This window comes from Neomonachus schauinslandi, chromosome 10, assembly GCF_002201575.2.
Source record: "Neomonachus schauinslandi chromosome 10, ASM220157v2, whole genome shotgun sequence".
In the NCBI taxonomy this organism is placed as follows: Eukaryota; Metazoa; Chordata; class Mammalia; order Carnivora; family Phocidae; genus Neomonachus; species Neomonachus schauinslandi.
In genome coordinates, this window is record NC_058412.1 from 86,080,440 (window position 1) to 86,102,372 (window position 21,933).

Sequence of the window (21,933 nt, forward strand, 5' to 3'; positions counted from 1 at the left end):
GAGGGAACACAGAGCTGCCATGCCTTCTCCCCATGGAATCTGAGTATACCACCTTCTAAGCACATAAACGTGTTCACCAACTAGGAAGCTCCACTGAGCTTCAGTGAGCAGTTTTATTGAGGTCTTACCATGTCATTGGCAGCATGCTTGGACTCGGTCTCTAGCCCCTCTCTTTTCGCTGGAGGTTGGAGATGGGACTGAAAATTCTAACCCTCTAATCACCTGTCTGATCTTTCTGGTGTGGCCAGTCTGTCCTTTGAAATTATCTAGGGGGGCCATCAGGAGCCACCTCATTAGCATAAACAGGAATAGTCTAAAGGGACTCATTATGAATAATCACTCAGGAACTTCCAAGAGTTTTTGAAACTCTGTGCAAGGAACCAGAGACAAAGTCTTATATATTCCTTATATCACAGTAAGAGACAAGAAAACTAGGTGGGTGACCTGTAATATTTAGCAGTTAAAAACTAAAAGGAGGAGCACGTGGATGGCTCAGTCAGTTAAGCATCCAACTTTTGATTTCAGCTCAGGTTATGGTCTCAAGGTTCTGAGATCACGCCTGGCATAGGGCTCTGCACTCAGCAGAGAGTCTGCTTGAGATTCTCTCCACCTGCCCCTCCCCCAACTCATGTACACGTGCTCACTTTCTTTTTCTCTCTCTCTGTCTAAAATAAATCTTAAAAAAAAAAAAAAAAAACCTAAAAGGAATCTGGCCTTGTTTTAGAGGTGGCCAGCAGAGAAGAGGTAATGGTTGAAACAGGAGAAGAAAATTCAAGAGGGAACCAGAAATGGTTCCAAGGAAAAAGCAAGGAGTTGTCTGTGTCTCTTTTGCTTTAAATGAGACATGCCTGCTTTGATACTGACACTGTACAGCCTACAAAAGGAAGAGAACCTTCTCTAATAGAGCGTATTTTATTTTACTCTTAAAAATAACAACACTGACCCTTCCATATATTTGTGCTAGGAGATTCAAATCTAGGACCTTCTTGCCAAGAGCCCACAGAAATTTCCCTTCAGCCTTTCAAGGAAGTTATTCTATATTGCTATCTAATTCCATGAGCAAATTCTCTGTAACTTTTTAATTAGCTTAAAATTCACAGAAGAAACAATTAGTGAATATCTGTAAATTATTTTATGAACACAAAGATGAAAAACCTAAACAACATGGCACTAACTCTTGTTAAACTGACACAGACGAGCAGGACTGAACATGAACATGACACAGCAGCCAGGATTTGGGAGGGCCTCTGGTATTACATCATAGCCTGGATGGGAGGAGGGCTGGAGCTCATTAAGAAAACGCCTGTGTACAAAGGCCTAGACCGTAGTTCCGAGCTTCCTGGAACTTGGGCTGGCAGACCTGTATCTACTTTCCGCCTTGACTGCCGGCCATCCCCAGACTGTCCAGGAAGAACTTGCAGTCTGTTTTGCATTGTCTGTACAATAAATAGAATTCAGCTTTGTGCTGATTGAGCAGTAACATTTTATCTGGAGCAGTACTCTGATTTCTGACACTAATGGCCTTAAACAAAATGGAGGATTTTAAATTTGATGGAACAGAGCGCCTACCTGTTGACTATGTGAAGGGGATTCTGCAACCCACACCTACCTGTGACATGTGGGACCAGATCTGGAACTTCCAAGCCAAGTCTGATGATCTGCTTATTGCCACCTATCCTAAAGCAGGTAGGTGGAAGGGGAAGTGGGGAGGTGAAGAAGAGAATTAGGAAGGTGAGTGGGGAAAATATTAATAATGAAATAAAGACTGATCTGGGTTGGAAAATTGTTTACTGGACAGAGTGATATGGCTAAGTCAAATCACTTGTGGAAACTGAAACTACAGAAAAAAATATTAAAATAATGCACAAAATTTTAAGAATTTAATTCTTCCTATAATGTACATATTTTTTTACTTCCCCAGGAGAGAGTGACTCAAATAGCCAAGAACTAACAGGCTAGATTTGATTTGTTTGTTCCCAATGCAGGCCCTTATTGCAGATCCTGTAAAAAACTGCTTTGTGTGTGTAAGCTAAAACGGGGATCCTAAGGCTGGCTTGGGGAAGAATTACGGGAGCTTTGGTCCTGCATTGCTGATTTCACCTCAGCAGCCTCCAGAAGCCCTTGTTCAGGGTCTGAGAACTACTCTTTTGATTTCTATCTTCCCTTGTGGTATGTTGTGAAACCTACTTCCTTGTTTCAATAATCAGTTTAACAAAAGTTGCTGTAGAAGTAAGACTTCTTGAGTTCAGCCACTGTATCATAAAAATTTCAGGATGAGCAGGGAGAAATAGTTCTCTGCAGATATTTATGCATATCTACATATATACTAAAAATACACTATTCAATTCACACCCAGATTGCATATACATTTGGTTTTTGCAAAATCAAGCTCCCTGTCAATAACTCCTCTTACACACACACAATGTTCACATCGAAACACACGCATGTGCACACACACCAAAAACTCTAAATCTAAGCATTTCTGAGATTGTATGTTCAAACCCCTCTTGAGTCTTTATCTCTAATGATCCTGATAAAAGACTGCCAGCAGATGGGAGTCTTAGACTCTCATTTATCCATCAGTTTCATATTGGTCCTAATTTTCTAATCTTACTCATCAAGAGCCTGTTCAGGATTAAACTTTCCTAATGTGAACGTAAAAGTAATCACTGGTGAGGATCACATCTCACAGTCTTAATTTTGTCCACAACTCTACTTTATCATCATTTCAGTACATGTTTACATCATTTAAGTATAATGTTTAAAAATTAATCTTTTCTCCACCTGCCAAATGTGAGCAGTAAGATTTGGTTCATTTAAGGTTTTTAAGGGTTAGGGTTAATAAGGCTTGAATGACCCAAATAACACACTCAAAAAAAAAAAATGCTTGCCAGCTAATGTAACATTTAATCATAACTAAAACCTTACCCATTAATAAAAGTTATATTTATTAGAGGGAAGAAGAAATAAGCATAGACAAAAAATGTGGTTTACACCTAAATTTTTAAAAAGAATAATAAATACTCTGGGAATGAGCCAAGAGAAAAATATATTATAAAATCATTGATTTCTAGAGGATGAATTGAGAAGTCATTCCATTCATCCCCAAACCTCTAGCAACACGTGAACCTGCCCTAATGTTAGCTGGCATTAAATGGCTGTAAATTCAGAGTGAACACATAAAATCAGTACAAAGAGCTCTCTCTTTGATTAGATAGCTAAAGAAATATTGGTCCTTTATCCTGTAATGAAAGAGTTGGTGCCAGAAATTATTAGAGACCTAACTCATCTAGGATATAAAATGTAATATTTTCATTGTTTCCTGACTTATGCCCTTCCTGTAGGACTAAAAGCACTGAATTGACAGTATGAGAAAAGGCATCTGTAATGAGAGCTGGTGTTAGAGAATATAGGAAGATCAGCCCATATCCAGGATTCAGAGAACCACCCTAAAATTGTCAAACATCCTCCCGACATGGATTTGTCAAAATATCTGGTACAACAGTTCCTCATCAAAGTCTGAAGATTCATTTGGTAGGAACTATATTAGTCTGAATCAGGCAGCACACAGAAACTGACTGAGGCTGGGAGACAGAAGCCATTCTTCCAGTGGCTTCTTGAGTTCAAGGCACTAGGCAGCAAAATGTGTATGGCCTATGCAAAATTTCTATCTGTTGGGAGCTACCATCAGTGTTACCAGCTCCGGAAGAATGACCTCTACCTCTCTTCCACCTTCCAATGCGTTTCATCAGCAGAATCTAAATAGTATTCAAAATCTTAGTGGTAAAGAAGTCTAGGGAATATACTTTTTAGCCTTTCAGTCCCTGAGATAAGGGGAAATTGAGAAACAGTTGAAAATGGATACTAAGTACTAATGATCAATATCAAGCCCAGGTAATAATCATTCATTTGTTCATTCAGCCAACACATATTAAATACCTCCTATGTGGCAGCCGCACACTATGTACTTGGGAAACAGTAATCACATAGTGATTACTCTCCAGGAGATTATAATCAGGTGAGAAAGACCTTTCATTCTATCTTAGAACAATGCAGCTACATCAATAGGAAATCCAAATTAATGGTTGTGACAGGCAAAAAAATGAACTGCATATTTATCAATATAATATCCACTCCAAATTGCAGCCTTTGTATAAAAAATTCACATTATGATAACACAAGACATAAATAAAAAATGTTTTCTGAATTCCACTATAAACCTAGCTTTAAAATTCAGAGAGATGTTCTAATAAGTATAATCATATTTTAAGAAATGTAATATACTAAATGTCTATGCATCATCATCTTACATGTGGAATAAGGAACAACATGGACTCAGGAAATAGTGGACTTAATACAAAATGAAGGTGATATTGACAAAAGTCAACGAGCACCTACTCATGTACGAATTCCTTTCATCGAATGGATAATCCCATCCATAGCATCTGGTAAGTATCAAATAGCCACACTTGACTAAGGTCCGAAATATACACTTAGGATTTTTGCTACCACATAGCCCTCTCAAAATTCTAGGCATTCGGGGCGCCTGGGTGGCTAGATGGTTAAACACCTGCCTTCAGCTCAGGTCATGATCCCAGGGTCCTGGGATGGAGCCCCACATCAAGCTCCTGACTCAGCAGGGAGCTTGCTTCTCCCTCTCCCTTTGCCTCTCCCCATGCTCGTGCTCTCTCTCTATCTCTGTGTCTCAGATGAATAAATAAAATCTTTTTAAAAAATTCTAGGCATTAAAGCTGAAAAAAAACTAATAGAAAAGACATAAGAATTAATATAAGTACTTTGAAAAACTAGAAAAAAATTAAATTCTAGGCATTCAAGCAATTACTAAGGAATTCTGTGACTTTGCATTTTTTTAAGTATGTCTGGCCATTGTTGTACTCCAGACATTTTCTAATGGAGTTACTGCTTATACAAAAGTAAGTTAAGTTTTTATTCTCCGTAAGAAATTAATTTTATTCCACAAGGATGAGTCCAAGTAAAATAACTTCATGGTGGAAGAGTTTGAATTTTTTAGGTTCTTATTTATCTATTTTCTTGTTTGTTATGGTTAAAAACTGTTCCAGCTAAAAAAAAAATCATTTATAGGCTAGAAATATTCTCTCTGATCAAATTTACAGTTATAGTGCTCTCACAGATGACTTGAATTGTTCAATTGTTCCTAAAATAGTAATAATGGAAGCAGCAAGATTTTGAAGGAAATAGAAATAGTGGAAAGTGATCAAAAATCAATTTTACAGGTTTGGACCAAGCTAATGAAATGCCCTCACCACGGACTCTGAAAACACATCTTCCCATCCACTTGCTGCCACCATCCTTCATAGAAAAAAACTGTAAGGTAAAAACCAAAAGGAATTCACAGTTTACTCCTTAGAACAACCCTAGAGTGGTCTTCAATTTCCTCTTAAAACAGTTTACTTTTTGGAGCACCTGGGTGGCTCAGTTGGTTAAGCATCTGACTCTTGGTTTCAGCTCAGGTCATGATCTCAGGGTCTGAAGATCAAGCCCCACATCAGGCTCCATGCTCAGAGTGTGGTCTGCTTGAGATTCTCTCCCTCTCCCTCTGTCCCTCACCTCTCTCTCTCTTTCTCAGAAACAAATAAATAAAAAATCTTAAAAAAAAAAAACTTCCCTTGTTAAAGAACAGAGAGTCTATCTCTTCACAATAATCAATATGCAAATTGATTTGAATCCTTTTCAAGTCCCACAAAAACCAAGATCACAAGAATACAGCATCAGAAAATCTCATCTGTATGGAATGTATCCACTTGAACATAATTTGTATGGATAATAACTACATATAAGTCTAATCCTATTTTTGCTTCTTTCCCTCCTCCTGCCATTCCTAGATAATCTATGTAGCAAGAAATCCAAAGGACAATATGGTATCTTATTACCATTTCCAAAGAATGAATAAAGCTCTTCCTGCTCCAGGAACCTGGGAAGAGTATTTTGAGAATTTTCTGGCTGGGAAAGGTAAGAGAATTCAGCTTTGCTTCCTTCCTTTCTCAAAATCTTCAAACACTCTAAAAGGAAAGAATCATTTCCTTAGAACAGCCAGGGTTCTGCCTGTTTTACTGTGAAGAAATCATCAGTGTCATACTCTCCCTCTCTTTAGAAACTCTCCTTTCAGTGGAATATTTGTTGGGCTTCTGTTATTCATTACCCTGTTTTTCATCCCTCCTTGCAGTGTGCTGGGGTTCTTGGCATGACCATGTGAAAGGATGGTGGAAAGCCAAAGACCAACACCGCATTCTCTACCTCTTCTATGAGGACGTGAAGAAGGTGAGGGGCAATGCTATCTAATGTGTTCCCATTGGACCATAAGACATTTAGGTAATAATATATGGACCCCATTGGGGACTCACAGATTGAAACAGGGAATAGAAAATGCTGCATTTCATTAGCTACTCCTCCATGCATCAAAGCATACATGGCATATCATGAGTTTACGTATCACATAGTTTCATCTCTAATTTCCTGGTGCTTCCCAGAGTATATCCCATATGGTACACCTTTTCCAGATAGGCAAAATATGAGGGATACCTTTTTTCCCCTTTCATGTCTATTTTAAAATTCTGTTTAGAAAGGAAAACATTTTCTAGTACATTTTGGGTTTTTTCATTAGTACTTGAGAAATGTCATAATTTCAAGAAATGGTTTAAGAAGTTAGGGTGTAATGGAAAATACTAATGATTTAGATGAATTCAAGTTCTGGCTTTACCACCTACTGGCAATTATTTTTGGTGAGGACACTTAACATCTTAGAAACTTACTTAATTTCCCTAAATGCAAAAACTAGGTAGTAATATATACTCTTCCAAGATCTAATATGAGGACTAAATAAGATGATGTTCATGGGAGTTACTATATAATATATATTATCATTATACTATATAGTATATATAATGATATACCATCATTATGTTAAAAATGATAATATGCTAAATACTATCTATGACTTAACTAAATACAGGGATCCATGAAAATTACAGTCTTTGTTCTTCAATTTATCATTGAAAGCCTTGGTACTCAAAAGGTGGTTCACAGATTAGCTGCATGGGGCTCTCAGAGACCGCATCAGGCCTGCTAAGTCAGAATGTGCACTTTATAAGATGCCTAGGGTATTTATGGGCACATTAGTTTAGATGCACAACTCTTAAGTTCAGTCACTGCTGGGCCTCATCTAGTTGTTTCTACAGAACATCAAAAGAGTGAAACAGCATAATTTTTCTATTTTTTTTAGTTGAGATATAATAGACATTTAACATTGTATTAGTTACAGGTGTACAACATGATTTAATATTTGTATATATTGTGACATGAGTACCACAACAAGTCCAGTTAACATCTATCACCACACATAGTTACAGAATTTTTTTTCTTGTGATGAGAATTTTTAAGATCTATTTTCTTAACACCTGTCAAATATACAACACGGTATTATTAACCATAGTCACCATGCTGTACATTACATCCCCAGGATTTACTTACTTTATAACTGGAAGTTTGTATCTTTTGACCCCCTTCACCCATTTTGCCCACCCCAACTGCCACCCCCCACTCCCCACTTCTGGCAACATCAATCTCTTCTCTGTATCTATGAGTTTAGTTGTTGTTGCTTAGATGCCACTCTATAGTTTTCTCAAACAGAAAAAGTTGGGCATATCCCTATTTTAGTGCAAAGAGTTATCTACTCACAGAATTCTAGATTTAGATACTCAGTTAAATATTGTGGCAGGGAGTTGTATGCTATAAGGGGGGAGTTTCCCTTTCATGAGTAGATATGAGAAACTGAGGAAGCCACAGAAGGAAGGGTGCTATTAAACTCAGAATAGGAAAACTCCATGTAGGTGATGCTTGTCTACCATATGTATCATAGCAGTGTCAAAGAAAGATATGTCACCAGGAATGATGCCCTTTTAACAAGGTACATCCTAATGTATTATGAATGCCATGAAGAAACTTTATTGAGCAGGTAGTCTAACCTCAGAGTCCCTAGAGCCTTTTAAATATTTCTGTGGTCATGTTCTGGAATGTCCCCTGAATAGTCACACAAAGCTCAGTATTCTCACCACTCTTGCTGATTCCTAGTCTATGTGAGGCCAATTAAATTAAGTACTACTTTTGATATAGAAGCTTTTAAGCAGAAGACACAGTTGTCAGGCTAAACCTTTCCACTTTCCTTCCCCTACCACTCCTTTTAAAGGTAGGGACTTCCCATAGCCACAGGTCCTCAGGGTTGTGTGTCCCTCTAATGAGGAGACATTGGAAATGAGCTCCTCTCAGGGATACATAAACACCTGAACATGCTGGGGAGTAGACTTACTAGCCATGGGTGCCTCTTGAGTACCTCATGGGTGCAAAATAGTCATCTCTCATTTTCTTGCTACCATTGACTGCCACCACTGAGATGGTCTGGGACATTTCTATCAATGTCATAAATAGGAGACACCCTTGTTAAATTGTCTGCCCCTATGCTTCTGCAATGTCTTTGTTCTTATCATCAGTCTATGGACTCTCTCTGATACACATTTGGCTGACCAAGACTCCTCCCATAACTGACTTGCATGGGACACTTGGGCATAGCTCTTAGCGAAGCATTCTCCATGCACTGCATGTCATTGTATAGTGAATGTTTCTCTAATAACACTCAGTTTTTGCTTCCATGTTAGAGCAAGAAAAGCTTAGTAGTTCCAGTTAATAAAAAAGAGAACAATACAGGCCATCATATTAAAATGAATCATTTCTGGATAGTTTGAGTATTTGTGAGAGATTTTTTTAAAGATTTTATTTATTTATTTATTTATTTATTTATTTATTTATTTATTTATTTGAGAGAGAGAGAGTGCATGAGAGCAGGGGGATGGGCAGAGGAAGAAGGAGAAAATCTCAAGCAGACTCCACACTAAGCATGGAGCCCAACACGGGGCTCAATCTCACAACCCTGAGATCATGACCTGAGCCAAAATCAAGAGTTGGATGCTTAACTGACTGAGCCACCCAGGTGCCCCTAAGTTTTTTTTTTATTTTAACTCATGACATGTTACTGATTACTATTATTAATTCATTTCAATATTCTTTTTAAACCAATTATCTTATATCAAATCTTCACTTTACTCTCATTATAGAATCCAAAGCATGAAATTCAGAAGGTGGCAGAATTTATTGGGAAAAACCTACATGATGAAATCCTAGATAAAATTGTCCATCACACCTCATTTGATGTTATGAAGCAGAACCCAATGGCAAACTATTCGTCGATTTCTACTAAAATCATGAACCACACTGTTTCTCCATTCATGAGAAAAGGTTTTTATACTTTCTTTTGCCCAATCTTTCACAGCTTTGAGGGAGTTTTCTGTGGCTAAGAAAAATAAGATCTATAACAAATGATTCTGGGAAAAGAAGTAGGAAACCAGGAATGAAATGAAAACAATTAGAGTGTGAGGTGTGGGGTCTACATCCAATTCCTTATCCTCCCTTTCTCTCCAGAGATCTGGCTGACAAGGTGAAAACACAGAATTAAGTCAGATGGGGTAAAGAATCCATTTTATAATGGGTTTATAAGGGCTCTATGCTATCAGATTTATCCATTCAAAAATACTGAGTGGTTACTATGTGTCAGGCACTGTTCTAGATAATGTTCAGAGCAGTGAACAAAACACAGAAATTTCTTCCCTCATGAACATTATATTTTAGCCACAAACAAAATAAACAAGAATACCCAGGATAATAGATGATGGTAAGCACTATGGGGAAAAAACAATCTGCAGAAAGGTAACAGGGATTGCAATTGGAAAATTGGGGGGATCTTCTTTTTTGGTTTTCTTCCTCAAAACTATACCTTGAATTCTCCCACATACAAGCCCTTCTCAGTGGGCCTATAGATGGAAACTACAGGCATAAGCACCTACCACACTTCGATGTGCAAAGAGGGCAGGAGAAAAAGAAATCCCCACAGGCCTGCTGTTTTAATTGTGGTAGTTTCATTTCCCCCATTAATGTGACTCAGTAGGTAATGGGCTCTCCTTGTTCCACAAATCAGATAAGAAATTCTTCTTCCCTTCAGAATGAAATTGACAAGTTAGCAAGAGGAATATTTTGTCCAATATTGCCCCCCTGGAAAGTAGAGTAGAAATATTCACACAAAAACAGGAGAGTAGAGAAATGCAAACTGACTCTCTCCCACATGACTGTTTCAGGGACAGTTGGAGACTGGAAGAATCACTTTACTGTTGCTCAGAATGAGAGATTTAATGAAGACTATGAGAAGAAAATGGCTGATACCAACATAACTTTCCACTTCCAATTCTCATAAAAAAGAAAAGAACCAAAATTTTTTAGTTTGTTACCTAATTTATTGGTAATAATCAATAAAACTTTATTACCCAGACCACATGATATTGGATTCAGGTTCTCAGACTAGTTGATTATTGTGTTTGCTTTTGTTCACTCTTAAAAAAGTAGGGATAAAGCTAGCGGAGTTTGGGGGCAAGGTGGAGAGTGAGAGCAGGATGGCAAAGTGGAAGGAAGGAAGTTCAATAATTACTGTTACAATCATGGATCGCATCATTGTTGATTATCACTATATTTAAGTTTTCTACAGATCATGTGTTTGTTGACATAATTTAAATGCTTCATTCCTTATATAAAAAAACACTAAAGTTTTCAGAGTGAGTGTTGGTTCAGGCTAACTTTCCAATGCATCACTAAAATATATAGATAGTGATTTTCTCCCAGAAATTTCTTGGTAGCCAAGTAACCATCAAGTGACTCTGTTTCCCCATGAAACTTTCCAATTCACCTCAGTGTTCTTACTATAATACATCTATCCCTATCTCTTACCACATCCTATATACTTAAGTCTCTCTCTCTCTCTCTAGCCAATGCTATGATTGAGTCTTGGAGTCATAACTCGACTCACCTCCTTCCAGTGCATCCACAGCAATATCTGTCAGTTTTACCTGTACAGAGTCTCATTTGTATAGTCACCCTTCTAGTTTAGAAAACTTTTACCTCTTGTCCATACTAGTATAAGCTTCCTAACTCATTTCTCTGTTTCTTGTACATCTACCAGGGTTACTTTCCTAAAACAAGATTTTGATTATATTTCTCTTTAGCTCTAAATAACTTCAGTGATTCTGAATTTTTACTGCCTGAAAGATAAATCCCATGCTTTTTAGCTATCAATTCAAAGGCAGCTATAATGGTATGATATGGTGGAGCTCATCTTCTAAACCACTTTCCTAGCTTAATTTCACCTTCTAGACCACCTCCACGCTTCAGCAAATAAGCCTACTCACTGAGACCTGATCACACCTTGCAGGTTCCTATCCTACTAGTTTTATTTTCACCATGTCTCCATCTGAAATTTCCTTTCCTTTCTTTCTACTTATCCAAAACATATAATATGCTTCAATGACCAGCATGAGTGGTTCATTCCTCCTGCAAATACTGAAAGCTGAAGAGAGCATTTGCTTTTCTTTTTTTTTTTAATCATCATTAGTTTTTGATGTAGTGTTCAACAATTCATTAGTTGCTTATAACATCCAGTGCTCATTACAACACAAGCATTTGCTTTTCTGAAATCCTATACACTTGGTAGAATTATTTTGTGATTAAGATTAAAGTATATTATATATCTTGCATGTATATATTGTCTCTTTTATGCTTATTAAAATGTTTGTTTTTTTCTCCAAGATAGAAATATTGTATATATTTCACTGCACATCAAACAAAATATGACAAGCACAAAAATTAGTAACTGAAAGAATATATCAGTCAAGGAAATTCTAAAAAGCTAACTTTTTATATTTTAAGTAGTCCCTATAACAGCTATCATTTATAGCTGCTGTCCAGTATACTAGTTACTAGCCACATGTGGCTATTTAAATTAATTTAAACTAAATAAAATTCAGTTACTCATTTTCACTAGTTAAATTTCAAGTGCTCAGTAGCCACACATGTCTAGTAGCTATCACTTGGACATTAAAAAACATTTCTATCATCAGAGAAAGTTCCATTGGATAAGACATTTTATTTTTACAATCCTTTGAATATGGCATTATTATCTCAATGAGAAAACTAAAACTAAAGTTCAGAGATATTAGTTAAGTTACTCAAATAAGAAATATTGGCATTTAGTTTCAAACATAGCTCCAGTGGTTTCCAAATCTGCATTTTTAACTGCTAAAAATAGAGCCTCTTCCTTCCTGTTCCTGCCACTGTCTAATCACAGGGTCATTATGATCACCGCTAACTAAAGGCTGCTCAACTCAGACCCCAAACCAAAACCAACCAGACCGGCATCAAACTGTCAGCCATTCCCCACCTTGACCAAGTGAAGCTTAACAATAGTCTACTGAATAGCTAAAGCATTCCCACTGTCTACATGCTCTGAATTAGACAGAGCCCTAAGCCGACAATAGCCTCCCACTTGACATCCACCACATGTGTCCAGGCTGAAATCTGTCCTTTATACCTTTATATCTCTAAGGTTCCCCCTGAAATTGGGTAAAATTTCTGCAGGCCCTTATCTGAATGCAGTGCCTTCTGTGGCTGTGTTCAGTTCTCCCCTCCCAAAGAACCACTCCTCCAAGACACAAAATCCATGCCCTGCCCTGCTGCCTCACATAGACAACTCAGGAGAAGGGGTCTTGTGTTCAGCCCATGGATCTTGGACTTTTGACCTTGCACTCAAGCTGCTATCTCTTACTTTCCTCCAAACCACCTATATAATCTTGGCAAGCATAACCAACCTGTATATTTTGGTTACTTAGCCCTAGCCCCAAAAGACCAACTCAAACTGGACTTAACTTGGCCTCTCCCCTTCAGTCTTTCAAAACTAGTGATTAGCATAATATATTCTAGATCTAGTCAACATTATTTCCTTTTCAGCAGAAAATTACAATAATGCATTTAGGCTTTGTAATCCTTCTGGTACATAGAATCTACCAATACAGAGTGCACATTCTGTGTTGTTTTGTTTTGTTATGTTTTGTTTGAGGGAGAGAGAGTATGAGGGAGGGTCACAGGGAGAGAAAGAATCTTTAGCAAGCTCTACACCCAGCATGAAGCCCAACATGGGGCTTGATCTCACAACCCTGAGATCATGACCTGAGCCAAAATCAGGAGCTGGACGCTTAACAAGTGGAGCCACACAGGCACCCTGCACATTCTGTTTTAGCACATGTGAGCAATGACCTTTAACTCCTGTGAAGGAATATTAGGTTTGAATCAAGAAAATATTAAAGAAAATCAAACTACATGTATAGAGAAGAAAGAAGTAAAATAGCTCAAAAAATCAGTATTATAATTCTATATAAAACATTAAAAAGAACACATATTCTTAGCAATGTTAAGAGACAATTTGGTGTGAATGAATCATGCTACCTGGCTCCTGTCTATTAGTAAACTACCAATAGAAACATAATTCTTAAAATAAATACATTTCAGGCCACTCTGGGTGGCTCAGTCAATCTCAGCCCAGCATGGAGCCCACTTTAAAAAATAATAATAATAATAATAATTAATAAATAAAATAAAAATAAATACATTTCACACCAATTCAAACTTAAATCCAGTGTTAGAGAAATAAAAACTCACCCTAAGATTAAAAACACCACAATAAAATAGGAAATTAGAAGGTAAATGGTTTCTATCTCCTCAGACTCAGAGCGCTAATGAAAAAGGCAGTATACTTTGAATGCCAGATTGAAGGACACTGAGAACAAGGTAAATACCACAGATTACCACAGCACCAGAGAAGCTATAGCATGAAAGATACCAAGGTGAGCAAGAGATTACAAGTTCTTAATAAAAAATAATAATAATAAACTTTAACTGGGAAAGCATACAAACAAGACCAGAGAAGTCATATTCCCAGAAAAGGCATGAGAGTGCCCCAGAGTTTTTAGCTAGACTGATTGATAGAGGCCTTCCCTTGTACAAAGCAAATCTATAAAGACTGGGAGAAGTGACAGTTTTTTTCAAATGCCTAAATCTCAACATGAGATCACAACACATAAAAAGAAATAGAGAAACATGGCCAATCAAAGAAACACAATAAATCTCCAGAAATAAGTTCTAAATAAACAGATATTTATGAATTACTGGACAAAGAATTCAAAATAACCATCTTAAATATGATCAATGAGCTAAAAAAAAAAAGAACACAGAAAGCCAACTAAATAAAATCAGCAAAACAATGCATGAATGAAATAAGAATATCAAGAAAGAGACAGAAACTATTTAAAAAAAAACTTAAACAGAAGAAAGAATCAGTGAACTTGAAGAAAACAAGTCAGAAGAGCAAAAAAGAAAAAAAGTATGAATGAAAGCAAAAAGAGCCTAAGTGACTCATGAGAGATCGTCAAGAACAATGTGGAAGTCCTTTTTTTTTTTTTTTTAGATTTTTTATTTATTTTTTAGAGAGCGAGAGAGAAACAGCATGAGAGGGGCAAGGGTCAGAGGGAGAAGCAGGCTCCCTGCTGAGCTGGGAGCCCGATGTGGGACTCGATCCCAGGACCCTGGGATCATGACGTGAGCTGAAGGCAGACGCTTAACCATCTGAGCCACCCAGGCGCCCGTGGAAGTCTTTTAATATAGCCCCAGAAGAATAGAATAGAGAGTATATAATTTTTATATATAAGAATAGAAAAACCATCCTTCAAAAGTGAGAGAGAAATTAAAAATATTCCCAGATAAACAAAAGCTGAGGGAATTTGTTACCATTAGATCTGTTCCACATGATGAAATGAAAGGATGCTAGACAGTAACTCAGAGACTTATGGAAAAATAGATCATGTGTTAGACCACAAAATGAGTCCCAATAAACTTAAGAAGACTAAAATCATATCATGCATCTTTTCCAAATACAGCTGTATGAAACTAAAAATCAATCACAAGAAAAAACTGGAAAAAAACACAAACACTTGGAAGCTAAACAACATGCTACTAAATAGCCAATGGGTTTATGAAGAAATCAAAGAGGAAATAAAAAAAATACATAGAGACAAGCCTCTTGGACAGCAATATGCAAAAGAATGCCATCAGACAGCAAAAAAGAAATAAAAGGCATCCAAACCAACAAAGAAGAAGTCAAACTTTCACTATTTGCAGATGATATGATACTCTATGTAGAAAATCTGAAAGACTCCACCAAAAAATTGCTAGAACTGATACACAAATTCAGCAAAGTCACAGGATACAAAATCAACATACAGAAATCTGTTGCATTTCTATACACCAATAATAAAGCAGCAGAAAGAGAAATCAAGGAATTGATCCCACTTACAACTGCACCAAAAACCATAAGATACCTAGGAACAAATCTAACCAAAGAGGTAAAAGATCTGTACTCTGAAAACTATAGAACACTTACAAAAGAAATTGAAGAGGACAGAAAGAAAAGGAAAAATATTCCATGCTCATTGGAAGAATAAATATTGTTAAAATGTCCATACAATCAAAAAAATCTACACATTTAAGGCAGTCTCTATCAAAATAGCATTAGCATTTTTCACATAGCTAGAACAAACAATCCTAAAATTTGTATGGAACCACAAAAGACCCCAAATACCCAAAGCAATGTTGAAAAAGAAATGTAAAACTGGAGCCAGCATAATTATGGATTTCAAGCGATATTACGAAGTTGTAGTCATCAAGACAGTATGGTACTGGCACAAAAACAGACCCATAGATCAATCAAACAAAATAGAAAACCCAGAAATGAACCCACAACTATATGGTCAATAAATCTTTGACAAAGCAGGAAAGAATATCCACTGGGAAAAAAGACAGCCTCTTCAACAAATGGTGTTGGGAAAATTGGACAGCAATATGCAAAAGAATGAAACTGGACCACTTTCTTACATCATACACAAAAAAAATTTTCAAAATGAATGCAAAACCTAAATGTGAGAGAGGAAATGATCAAAATCCTAAAGAACACAGACAGCAACCTCTTTGACCTCAGCCACAGCAACTTCTTAATACACATGCTCCACAGGCAAGAGCAAAAATGAACTATTGGGGCTTCATCAAGATAAAAAGCTTCTCCACAGCAAAGAAAACCTATGGAAGGGAGGTTGGTGGGGGATGGGCTAAATGGGTGACGGGTATTAAGGAGGGCAGTTGTGATGAGCACTGGGTGTTTTATGTAAATGATGAATCATTAAATTCTATTTCTAAAACCAGCATTACACTATATGCTAACTAACTAGAACTTAAATAAAAACTGAAGCATTAGGGGAACCTGGGTGGCTCAGTCAGTTAAGCATCTGCCTTTGGGTCAGGTCATGATTCTGAGGTCCTGGGATCGAGCCCCACATCAGGCTTGTTGCTCAGTGGGGAGCCTGCTTCTCCCTCTCGCTCTGCCCCTCCCCCACACTCGTGTGCACTCTCTCTCTCTCTTTCTCTCCCTCAAATAAACAAATAAAATCTTAAAAAAAAAAAACTGAAGCATCAAAAGAATAGATGGAGACAAATGAAAATGAAAACACAATGGTCCTAGCTAATATCAAACTCAATGACAGGATACCTTTAGGCTAAGATCAGAAACAAGGCAAAGATGCCCTCTTTCACTTCTATTCAACACGGTACTGGAAGTTCTGACCAGAGCAATTAAGCAATGAAAAAAAAGGCATCAAATTGGAAAGAAAGAAGTAAAATTATCTCTGTTTAACAATGATTTGATCTTATATATAAAAATTCCTAAAAATTCCACATAAAAACTATTAAAATTGATAAATGAATTCATCAAAGTCGAGAATAAAAAATCAATACATAAATATCAGTGGCATTTCTATACACTAACAATGAGAAACCTGAAAAGTAAATTAGGAAAATAATTCCATTTACAGCAACATCAAAAAAGAATAAAATATTTAGGAAAAAACTTAACTAAGGACGTGAGACAAAATGAAAACAACAAAACACAGTTAAAAGAAAATTTAAAAGACATACATAAATGAAAACATATTCCATCTTCATGGATTGGAATTCCTAAAACTGTTAGGATGTCAGTATTATCCCAAGCAATCTACAGAGTCAGTGTAATCACTATCAAAATCCTGATGACTTTTTAAAATTTAAATTCAATATCCCAAGCAATCTACAGAGTCAATGCAATCACTGTCAAAATCCCAATGATTTTTTTTAATTTAAATTCAATTAGCCATTATTAGTTTCAGATGTAGAGTTCAGTGATTCATCAGTTGCGTATAACACCCAGTGCTCATCACATTACATGCCCTCCTTAATGCCCATCACCAAGTTATCACATCCCCCCACCCAACTCCCCTTCAGCAACCCTCAGTTTGTTTCCCAGAGTCAAGAGTCTCTCGTGGTTTGTCTCCCTTTCCGATTTCTTCCCATTCTGTTTTCCCTCCCTTCCACTATGATCCTCTGTACTATTTCTTATATTCCACATATGAATGAAACCATATGATAATTGTCTTTCTCTGACTGACTTATTTCACATAGCATAATAACCTCCAGTTCCATCCACATCGATGTAAATGGTAGGTATTTATCCTTTCCGATGGCTGCATAATATTCCATTATACCACATCTTCTTTATCCATTCATCCATCAGTGGACATCTGGGCTATTTCCATAGTTTGCCTATTGTGGACATTGCTGCTATAAACAATGGGGTGCAGGTGCCTCTTCAGATCACTACATTTTGTATCTTAGGGTAAACACCTGGTGGTGCAATTGCTGGGTGGTAGAGTAGCTCTATTTTTAACTTTTTGAGGAACTTCCATACTCTTTTCCAGAGTGGCTGCACCAGCTTGCATTCCCACCAGCAGTGAAGAGGGTTCCCCTTTCTCTGCATCCTCACCAACACCCATTGTTTCCTGACTTGTTCATTTTAGCCATTCTAACCGGTGTGAGGTGGTATCTCATTGTAGTTCTGATTTGTATTTCCCTGATGCCAAGTGATGTGGAGCATTTTTTTCATGGGTCTGTTGGCAATTTGTATGTCTTCTTTGGAGAACTGTCTGTTCATGTCTGCTGCCCATTTCCATACTGGATTATTTGTTTTTTAGGTGCCGAGTTTGATAAGTTCTTTATAGATCTTGGATATTAACCCTTATCTGATATGTCATTTGCAAATATTTCTCCCATTCTGTGGGTTGACTCTTTGTTTTGCTTTTCATAGCAATAGAACAATCAATGCTAAAACTTGTATGGAAATAGAAAAGATCAAATAGCCAAAGCCATTTTGAGAAAGAAGCAGCAGCTGGGGGCATTACACTTCCTGCTTCCAAACTATATTACAAAACTATACTAATCAAAACAATATGGTATTGCCAAAAAAATAAAGATAAATGGAACAGAACAGAGAGCCCAGAAATAAACCTACACACAAATGGTCAATTAATTTACAAAAAAAAAGCCAAGAATATACAATGGGAAAAGAATAGTTTTTATAATAAATGGCACTGGAAAAACTGGATAGCCCTATGCAAAAGAATGAAACTGGACTGCTATCTTACACCCTATAAAAAATTCAGATCAAAATAAATCAAACACGGGGGGGGGCGGCAGAGCAAGATGGCGGAGGAGTAGGAGACCTGGATTTCGTCTGGTCTCAGGAATTCAGCTGGATAGGGATCAAACCATTCTGAACACTTACAAACTCAACAGGAGATCGAAGAAAAGAATAGCAACAATCTCTGAACAGAAAAGCGACCACTTTCTGGAAGGTACGATGTGCAGAGAAGTGAATTCCAGGCGATATTCATGAGGATAGAAGGCCGGGGAGGGGGCCTCCATCGGTCGCTTCTGGCAAGTGATAGAGCCACAGAGCACAAAATCGGAACTTTTAGAAGTCTGCTCTACTGAGGGACGTTGCTCCAGAGGCTAAGCGGGGGGTAGAACGCTCGTGGGACAGTGTGGTCTCAGGACCCTTGGGGTCACAGAAAGACCGGGGATGCCTGAGTGCAGCAGAGCTCCCAGCTATCGGAGCGGGGAAGCCAGCTGCAGAGACAGAGCTGAGGCATGGGCTCTCAGCTCGGGGTTGTCATAAACTGTGATCCACGGCACAGTCCGGCCACTACTCCTCCAGCAGGGACCCAACAAGCGGCAAAGAGGGGAGACTCCACTTCCTCCCCTGGGAGGAGCGGCGGGGGAGTGCACCACAGTGATCTGCTGGGTTTGGAGACTCCACAAGGGGTCAGGTGCCAGAGATAGAAATGCTCGGTCACAGGCTGGGTGAGGACGGAATGCTGCCAGAGACCGGGGAGACAGGAGTGATTGACTGCTTTTTTCTGGGGGCTCACTGAGGAGTGGGGCCCCGAGTTCTCAGCTCCTCCAGGGCAGAGATTGGGAGGCTGCCATTTTCACTCTCATCCTCCAAAGCTGTACCGAAAGTTTGTAGGGAACAAAAGCTCCCGAGAGCAAACCCAAGCAGATTACATAGCCCAGACAGCAAGGGCAGGGCAATTCGACCTCCGGGACAGAAATTTGGGAACCACAGCAACAGGCCCCTCCCCCAGAAGATCAGCAAGAACAGACAGCCAAGACCAATTTACCAATCAACGAGAATGGCAGAACTACACAGCTAGGGAAATACTGCACATAAAATCCATGGATTTTTACCATGATTCTTTAATCTTTCAGTTATTTTTTTTAACTGTCTTTTTTTTTTCTTTTGCCCTTTTTCATCCAACATCTTATCAATCCCTCTTTTAAAAAACATTTTTTTTCATTTTTAGGTCATATTCCATCCCTTCAAAATAGCTACCCTTATTTTGGCATATATATATAAGTTGTTCTCTCTTTAAAATTTTGAGATAGTTTCTTCTAACAGATCAAAATATACCCTAAATATCTAGTGTATGTCTTTGTTCTAGTCTCCTGCCTGATCACATTCTCTCCATTTTTTTTCTTTTCTTTTTTTTTTCAATCTTCTTTTTTCTCTTTTCAAACAACTTCATATCTTATCAATTCCTTTTATAAAATTTTTTTAAACTTTTCATCTTTACAGTCATATTCCATCCCTTCATGATATCAACCCTTAGGTTTGTACATATGTATGTTTTTCTTTCTTTAAAATTTTGGGAGGCACTTTCTTCTAAAAGACCAAAATACACCCAAAATCTAGTGTGTGGAACTGATCTATGCACCAGCCTGATCATATTTGATCATATTCTGTTTTGTTTTGTTTTGTTTTGTTCTGTTTTTGTTTCTTTTTATCTTTTTCTTTTTTTTCTTTACCTTTTTTCTTTCTTTCCCTTTCTTTTCCTCCAGTTTCAGATCTTTTCTGAATTCTTTAGAGTATATTTACAGGGGACGTTGTTACCCTGTTAACATTTTGTTCTCTCATTCATCTGTTCTCCTTTGCACAAAATGACAAGATGGAAAAAATCACCTCAACAAAAAGAACAAGAGGTAGTATCAACTGCCAGGGACCTACACAATACGGACATTAGTACTATGTCAGATCTAGAGTTCAGAATCATCACTTTAAAGATACTAGCTGGGCTTGAAAAAAGCATGGAACCTATTAGAGAAAACCTTTCTGGAGAAGTAAAAGAACTAAAATCTAACCAAGTTGAAATCAAAAAGTCTATTAATAAGGTGCAATCAAAAATGGGGGCGCTAACTCTTAGGATATATGAGGCAGAAGAGAGAATCAGTGATATAGAAGACCAAATGATGGAAAATAAAGAAGCTGAGAAAAAGAGAGATAAACAACTACTGGATCACGAGGGCAGAATTCGAGAGATAAGCGATACCATAAGACAAAACAACATTAGAATAATTGGGATCCCAGAAGAAGAAGAAAGAGAAAGAGGGGCAGAAGGTATAATGGAGCAAATTAGAGCAGAGAACTTCCCTAATTTGGGAAAGGAAACAGGCATCAAAATCCAGGAGGCACAGAGAACCCCTCTCAAAATCAATAAAAGTATGTCAACACGCCGACATCTAATAGTAAAACTTACAAGTCTCAGAGACAAAGAGAAAATCCTGAAAGCAGCTCAGGAGAAGAGATATGTAACCTACAATGGTAGAAACATTAGATTGGCAACAGACCTATCCACAGAGACCTGGCTGGCCAGAAAGGACTGGCATGATATATTCAGAGCACTAAATGAGAAAAATATGCAGCCAAGAATATTATAACCAGCTAAGCTGTCATTGAAAATAGAAGGAGAAATAAAAAGCTTCCAGGACAAACAAAAACTAAAGGATTTGCAAAAGGAAACCAGCCCTACAAGAAATCTTGAAAGGGGTCCTCTAAGCAAAGAGAGAGCCTAAAAGCAACATAAACCAGAGAGGAACACAGACAATATACAGTAACAGTCACCTTACAGGCAGCACAATGGCACTAAATTCCTATCTTTCAGTAGTTATCCTGAATGTAAATGGGCTAAATGCCCAATCAAAAGACACAGGCTATCAGACTGGACTAAAAAACAAGACCCATTGATATGCTGTCTGCAAGAGACTCATTTTAGACCCAAAGACACCCCCAGATTGAAAATGAGGGCGTGGAAAACGATTTACTATGTTAATGGACACTAAAAGAAAGCTGGGGTGGCAATCCTTATATCAGACAAATTAGATTTTAAACCAAAGACTGTAATAAGAGATGAGGAAGGACACTATATCCTACTTAAAGGGTCTATCCAACAAGAGGATCTAACAATTGTAAATATCTATGCCCCTAATACGGGAGCAGCCAATTATATAAGGCAATTAATAACAAAAGCAAAGAAACACATTGACAACAATACATTAATAGTGGGGGACTTTAACACCCTCCTCACTGAAATGGACAGATCATCTAAGCAAAAGATCAACAAGGAAATAAAGACTTTAAATGACACACTGGACCAAATGGACTTCACAGACATATTCAGAACATTCCAGCCCAAAGGAACGGAATACACATTCTTCTCT

The 21,933-nt window shown here is 37.6% G+C and overlaps 1 protein-coding gene across 2 annotated transcripts; it reads left to right on the top strand.

Moving 5' to 3' along the window:
• Positions 1 to 1,286: 1,286 nt before the first annotated feature.
• Positions 1,287 to 11,704, top strand: LOC110572022 (sulfotransferase 1C4). 2 transcript variants are annotated; one of them, XM_021680274.1, is made up of 7 exons: positions 1,287 to 1,686; positions 4,323 to 4,448; positions 5,256 to 5,353; positions 5,865 to 5,991; positions 6,206 to 6,300; positions 9,147 to 9,327; positions 10,221 to 11,704. In XM_021680274.1, exons 1-7 carry the CDS (start codon positions 1,518 to 1,520, stop codon positions 10,334 to 10,336), a joined length of 912 nt encoding a protein of 303 aa, XP_021535949.1. In that variant the 5' UTR covers positions 1,287 to 1,517; the 3' UTR covers positions 10,337 to 11,704. The 2 variants fall into 2 exon arrangements, with proteins under 2 accessions (XP_021535949.1, XP_044774455.1); XM_044918520.1 differs by lacking the exons at positions 5,256 to 5,353; positions 5,865 to 5,991.
• The last annotated feature ends 10,229 nt before the right edge of the window (positions 11,705 to 21,933 follow it).

Bases quoted from the DNA above. Each gene is read 5' to 3' on its own strand.
- LOC110572022 (XM_021680274.1), top strand. From the start codon at position 1,518: ATGGCCTTAAACAAAATGGAGGATTTTAAATTTGATGGAACAGAGCGC. The intron at 4,449-5,255 runs GTAAGTATCAAA...TCAATTTTACAG, and splicing joins AATCCCATCCATAGCATCTG to GTTTGGACCAAGCTAATGAA. The intron at 6,301-9,146 runs GTGAGGGGCAAT...CTCTCATTATAG, and splicing joins TCTATGAGGACGTGAAGAAG to AATCCAAAGCATGAAATTCA.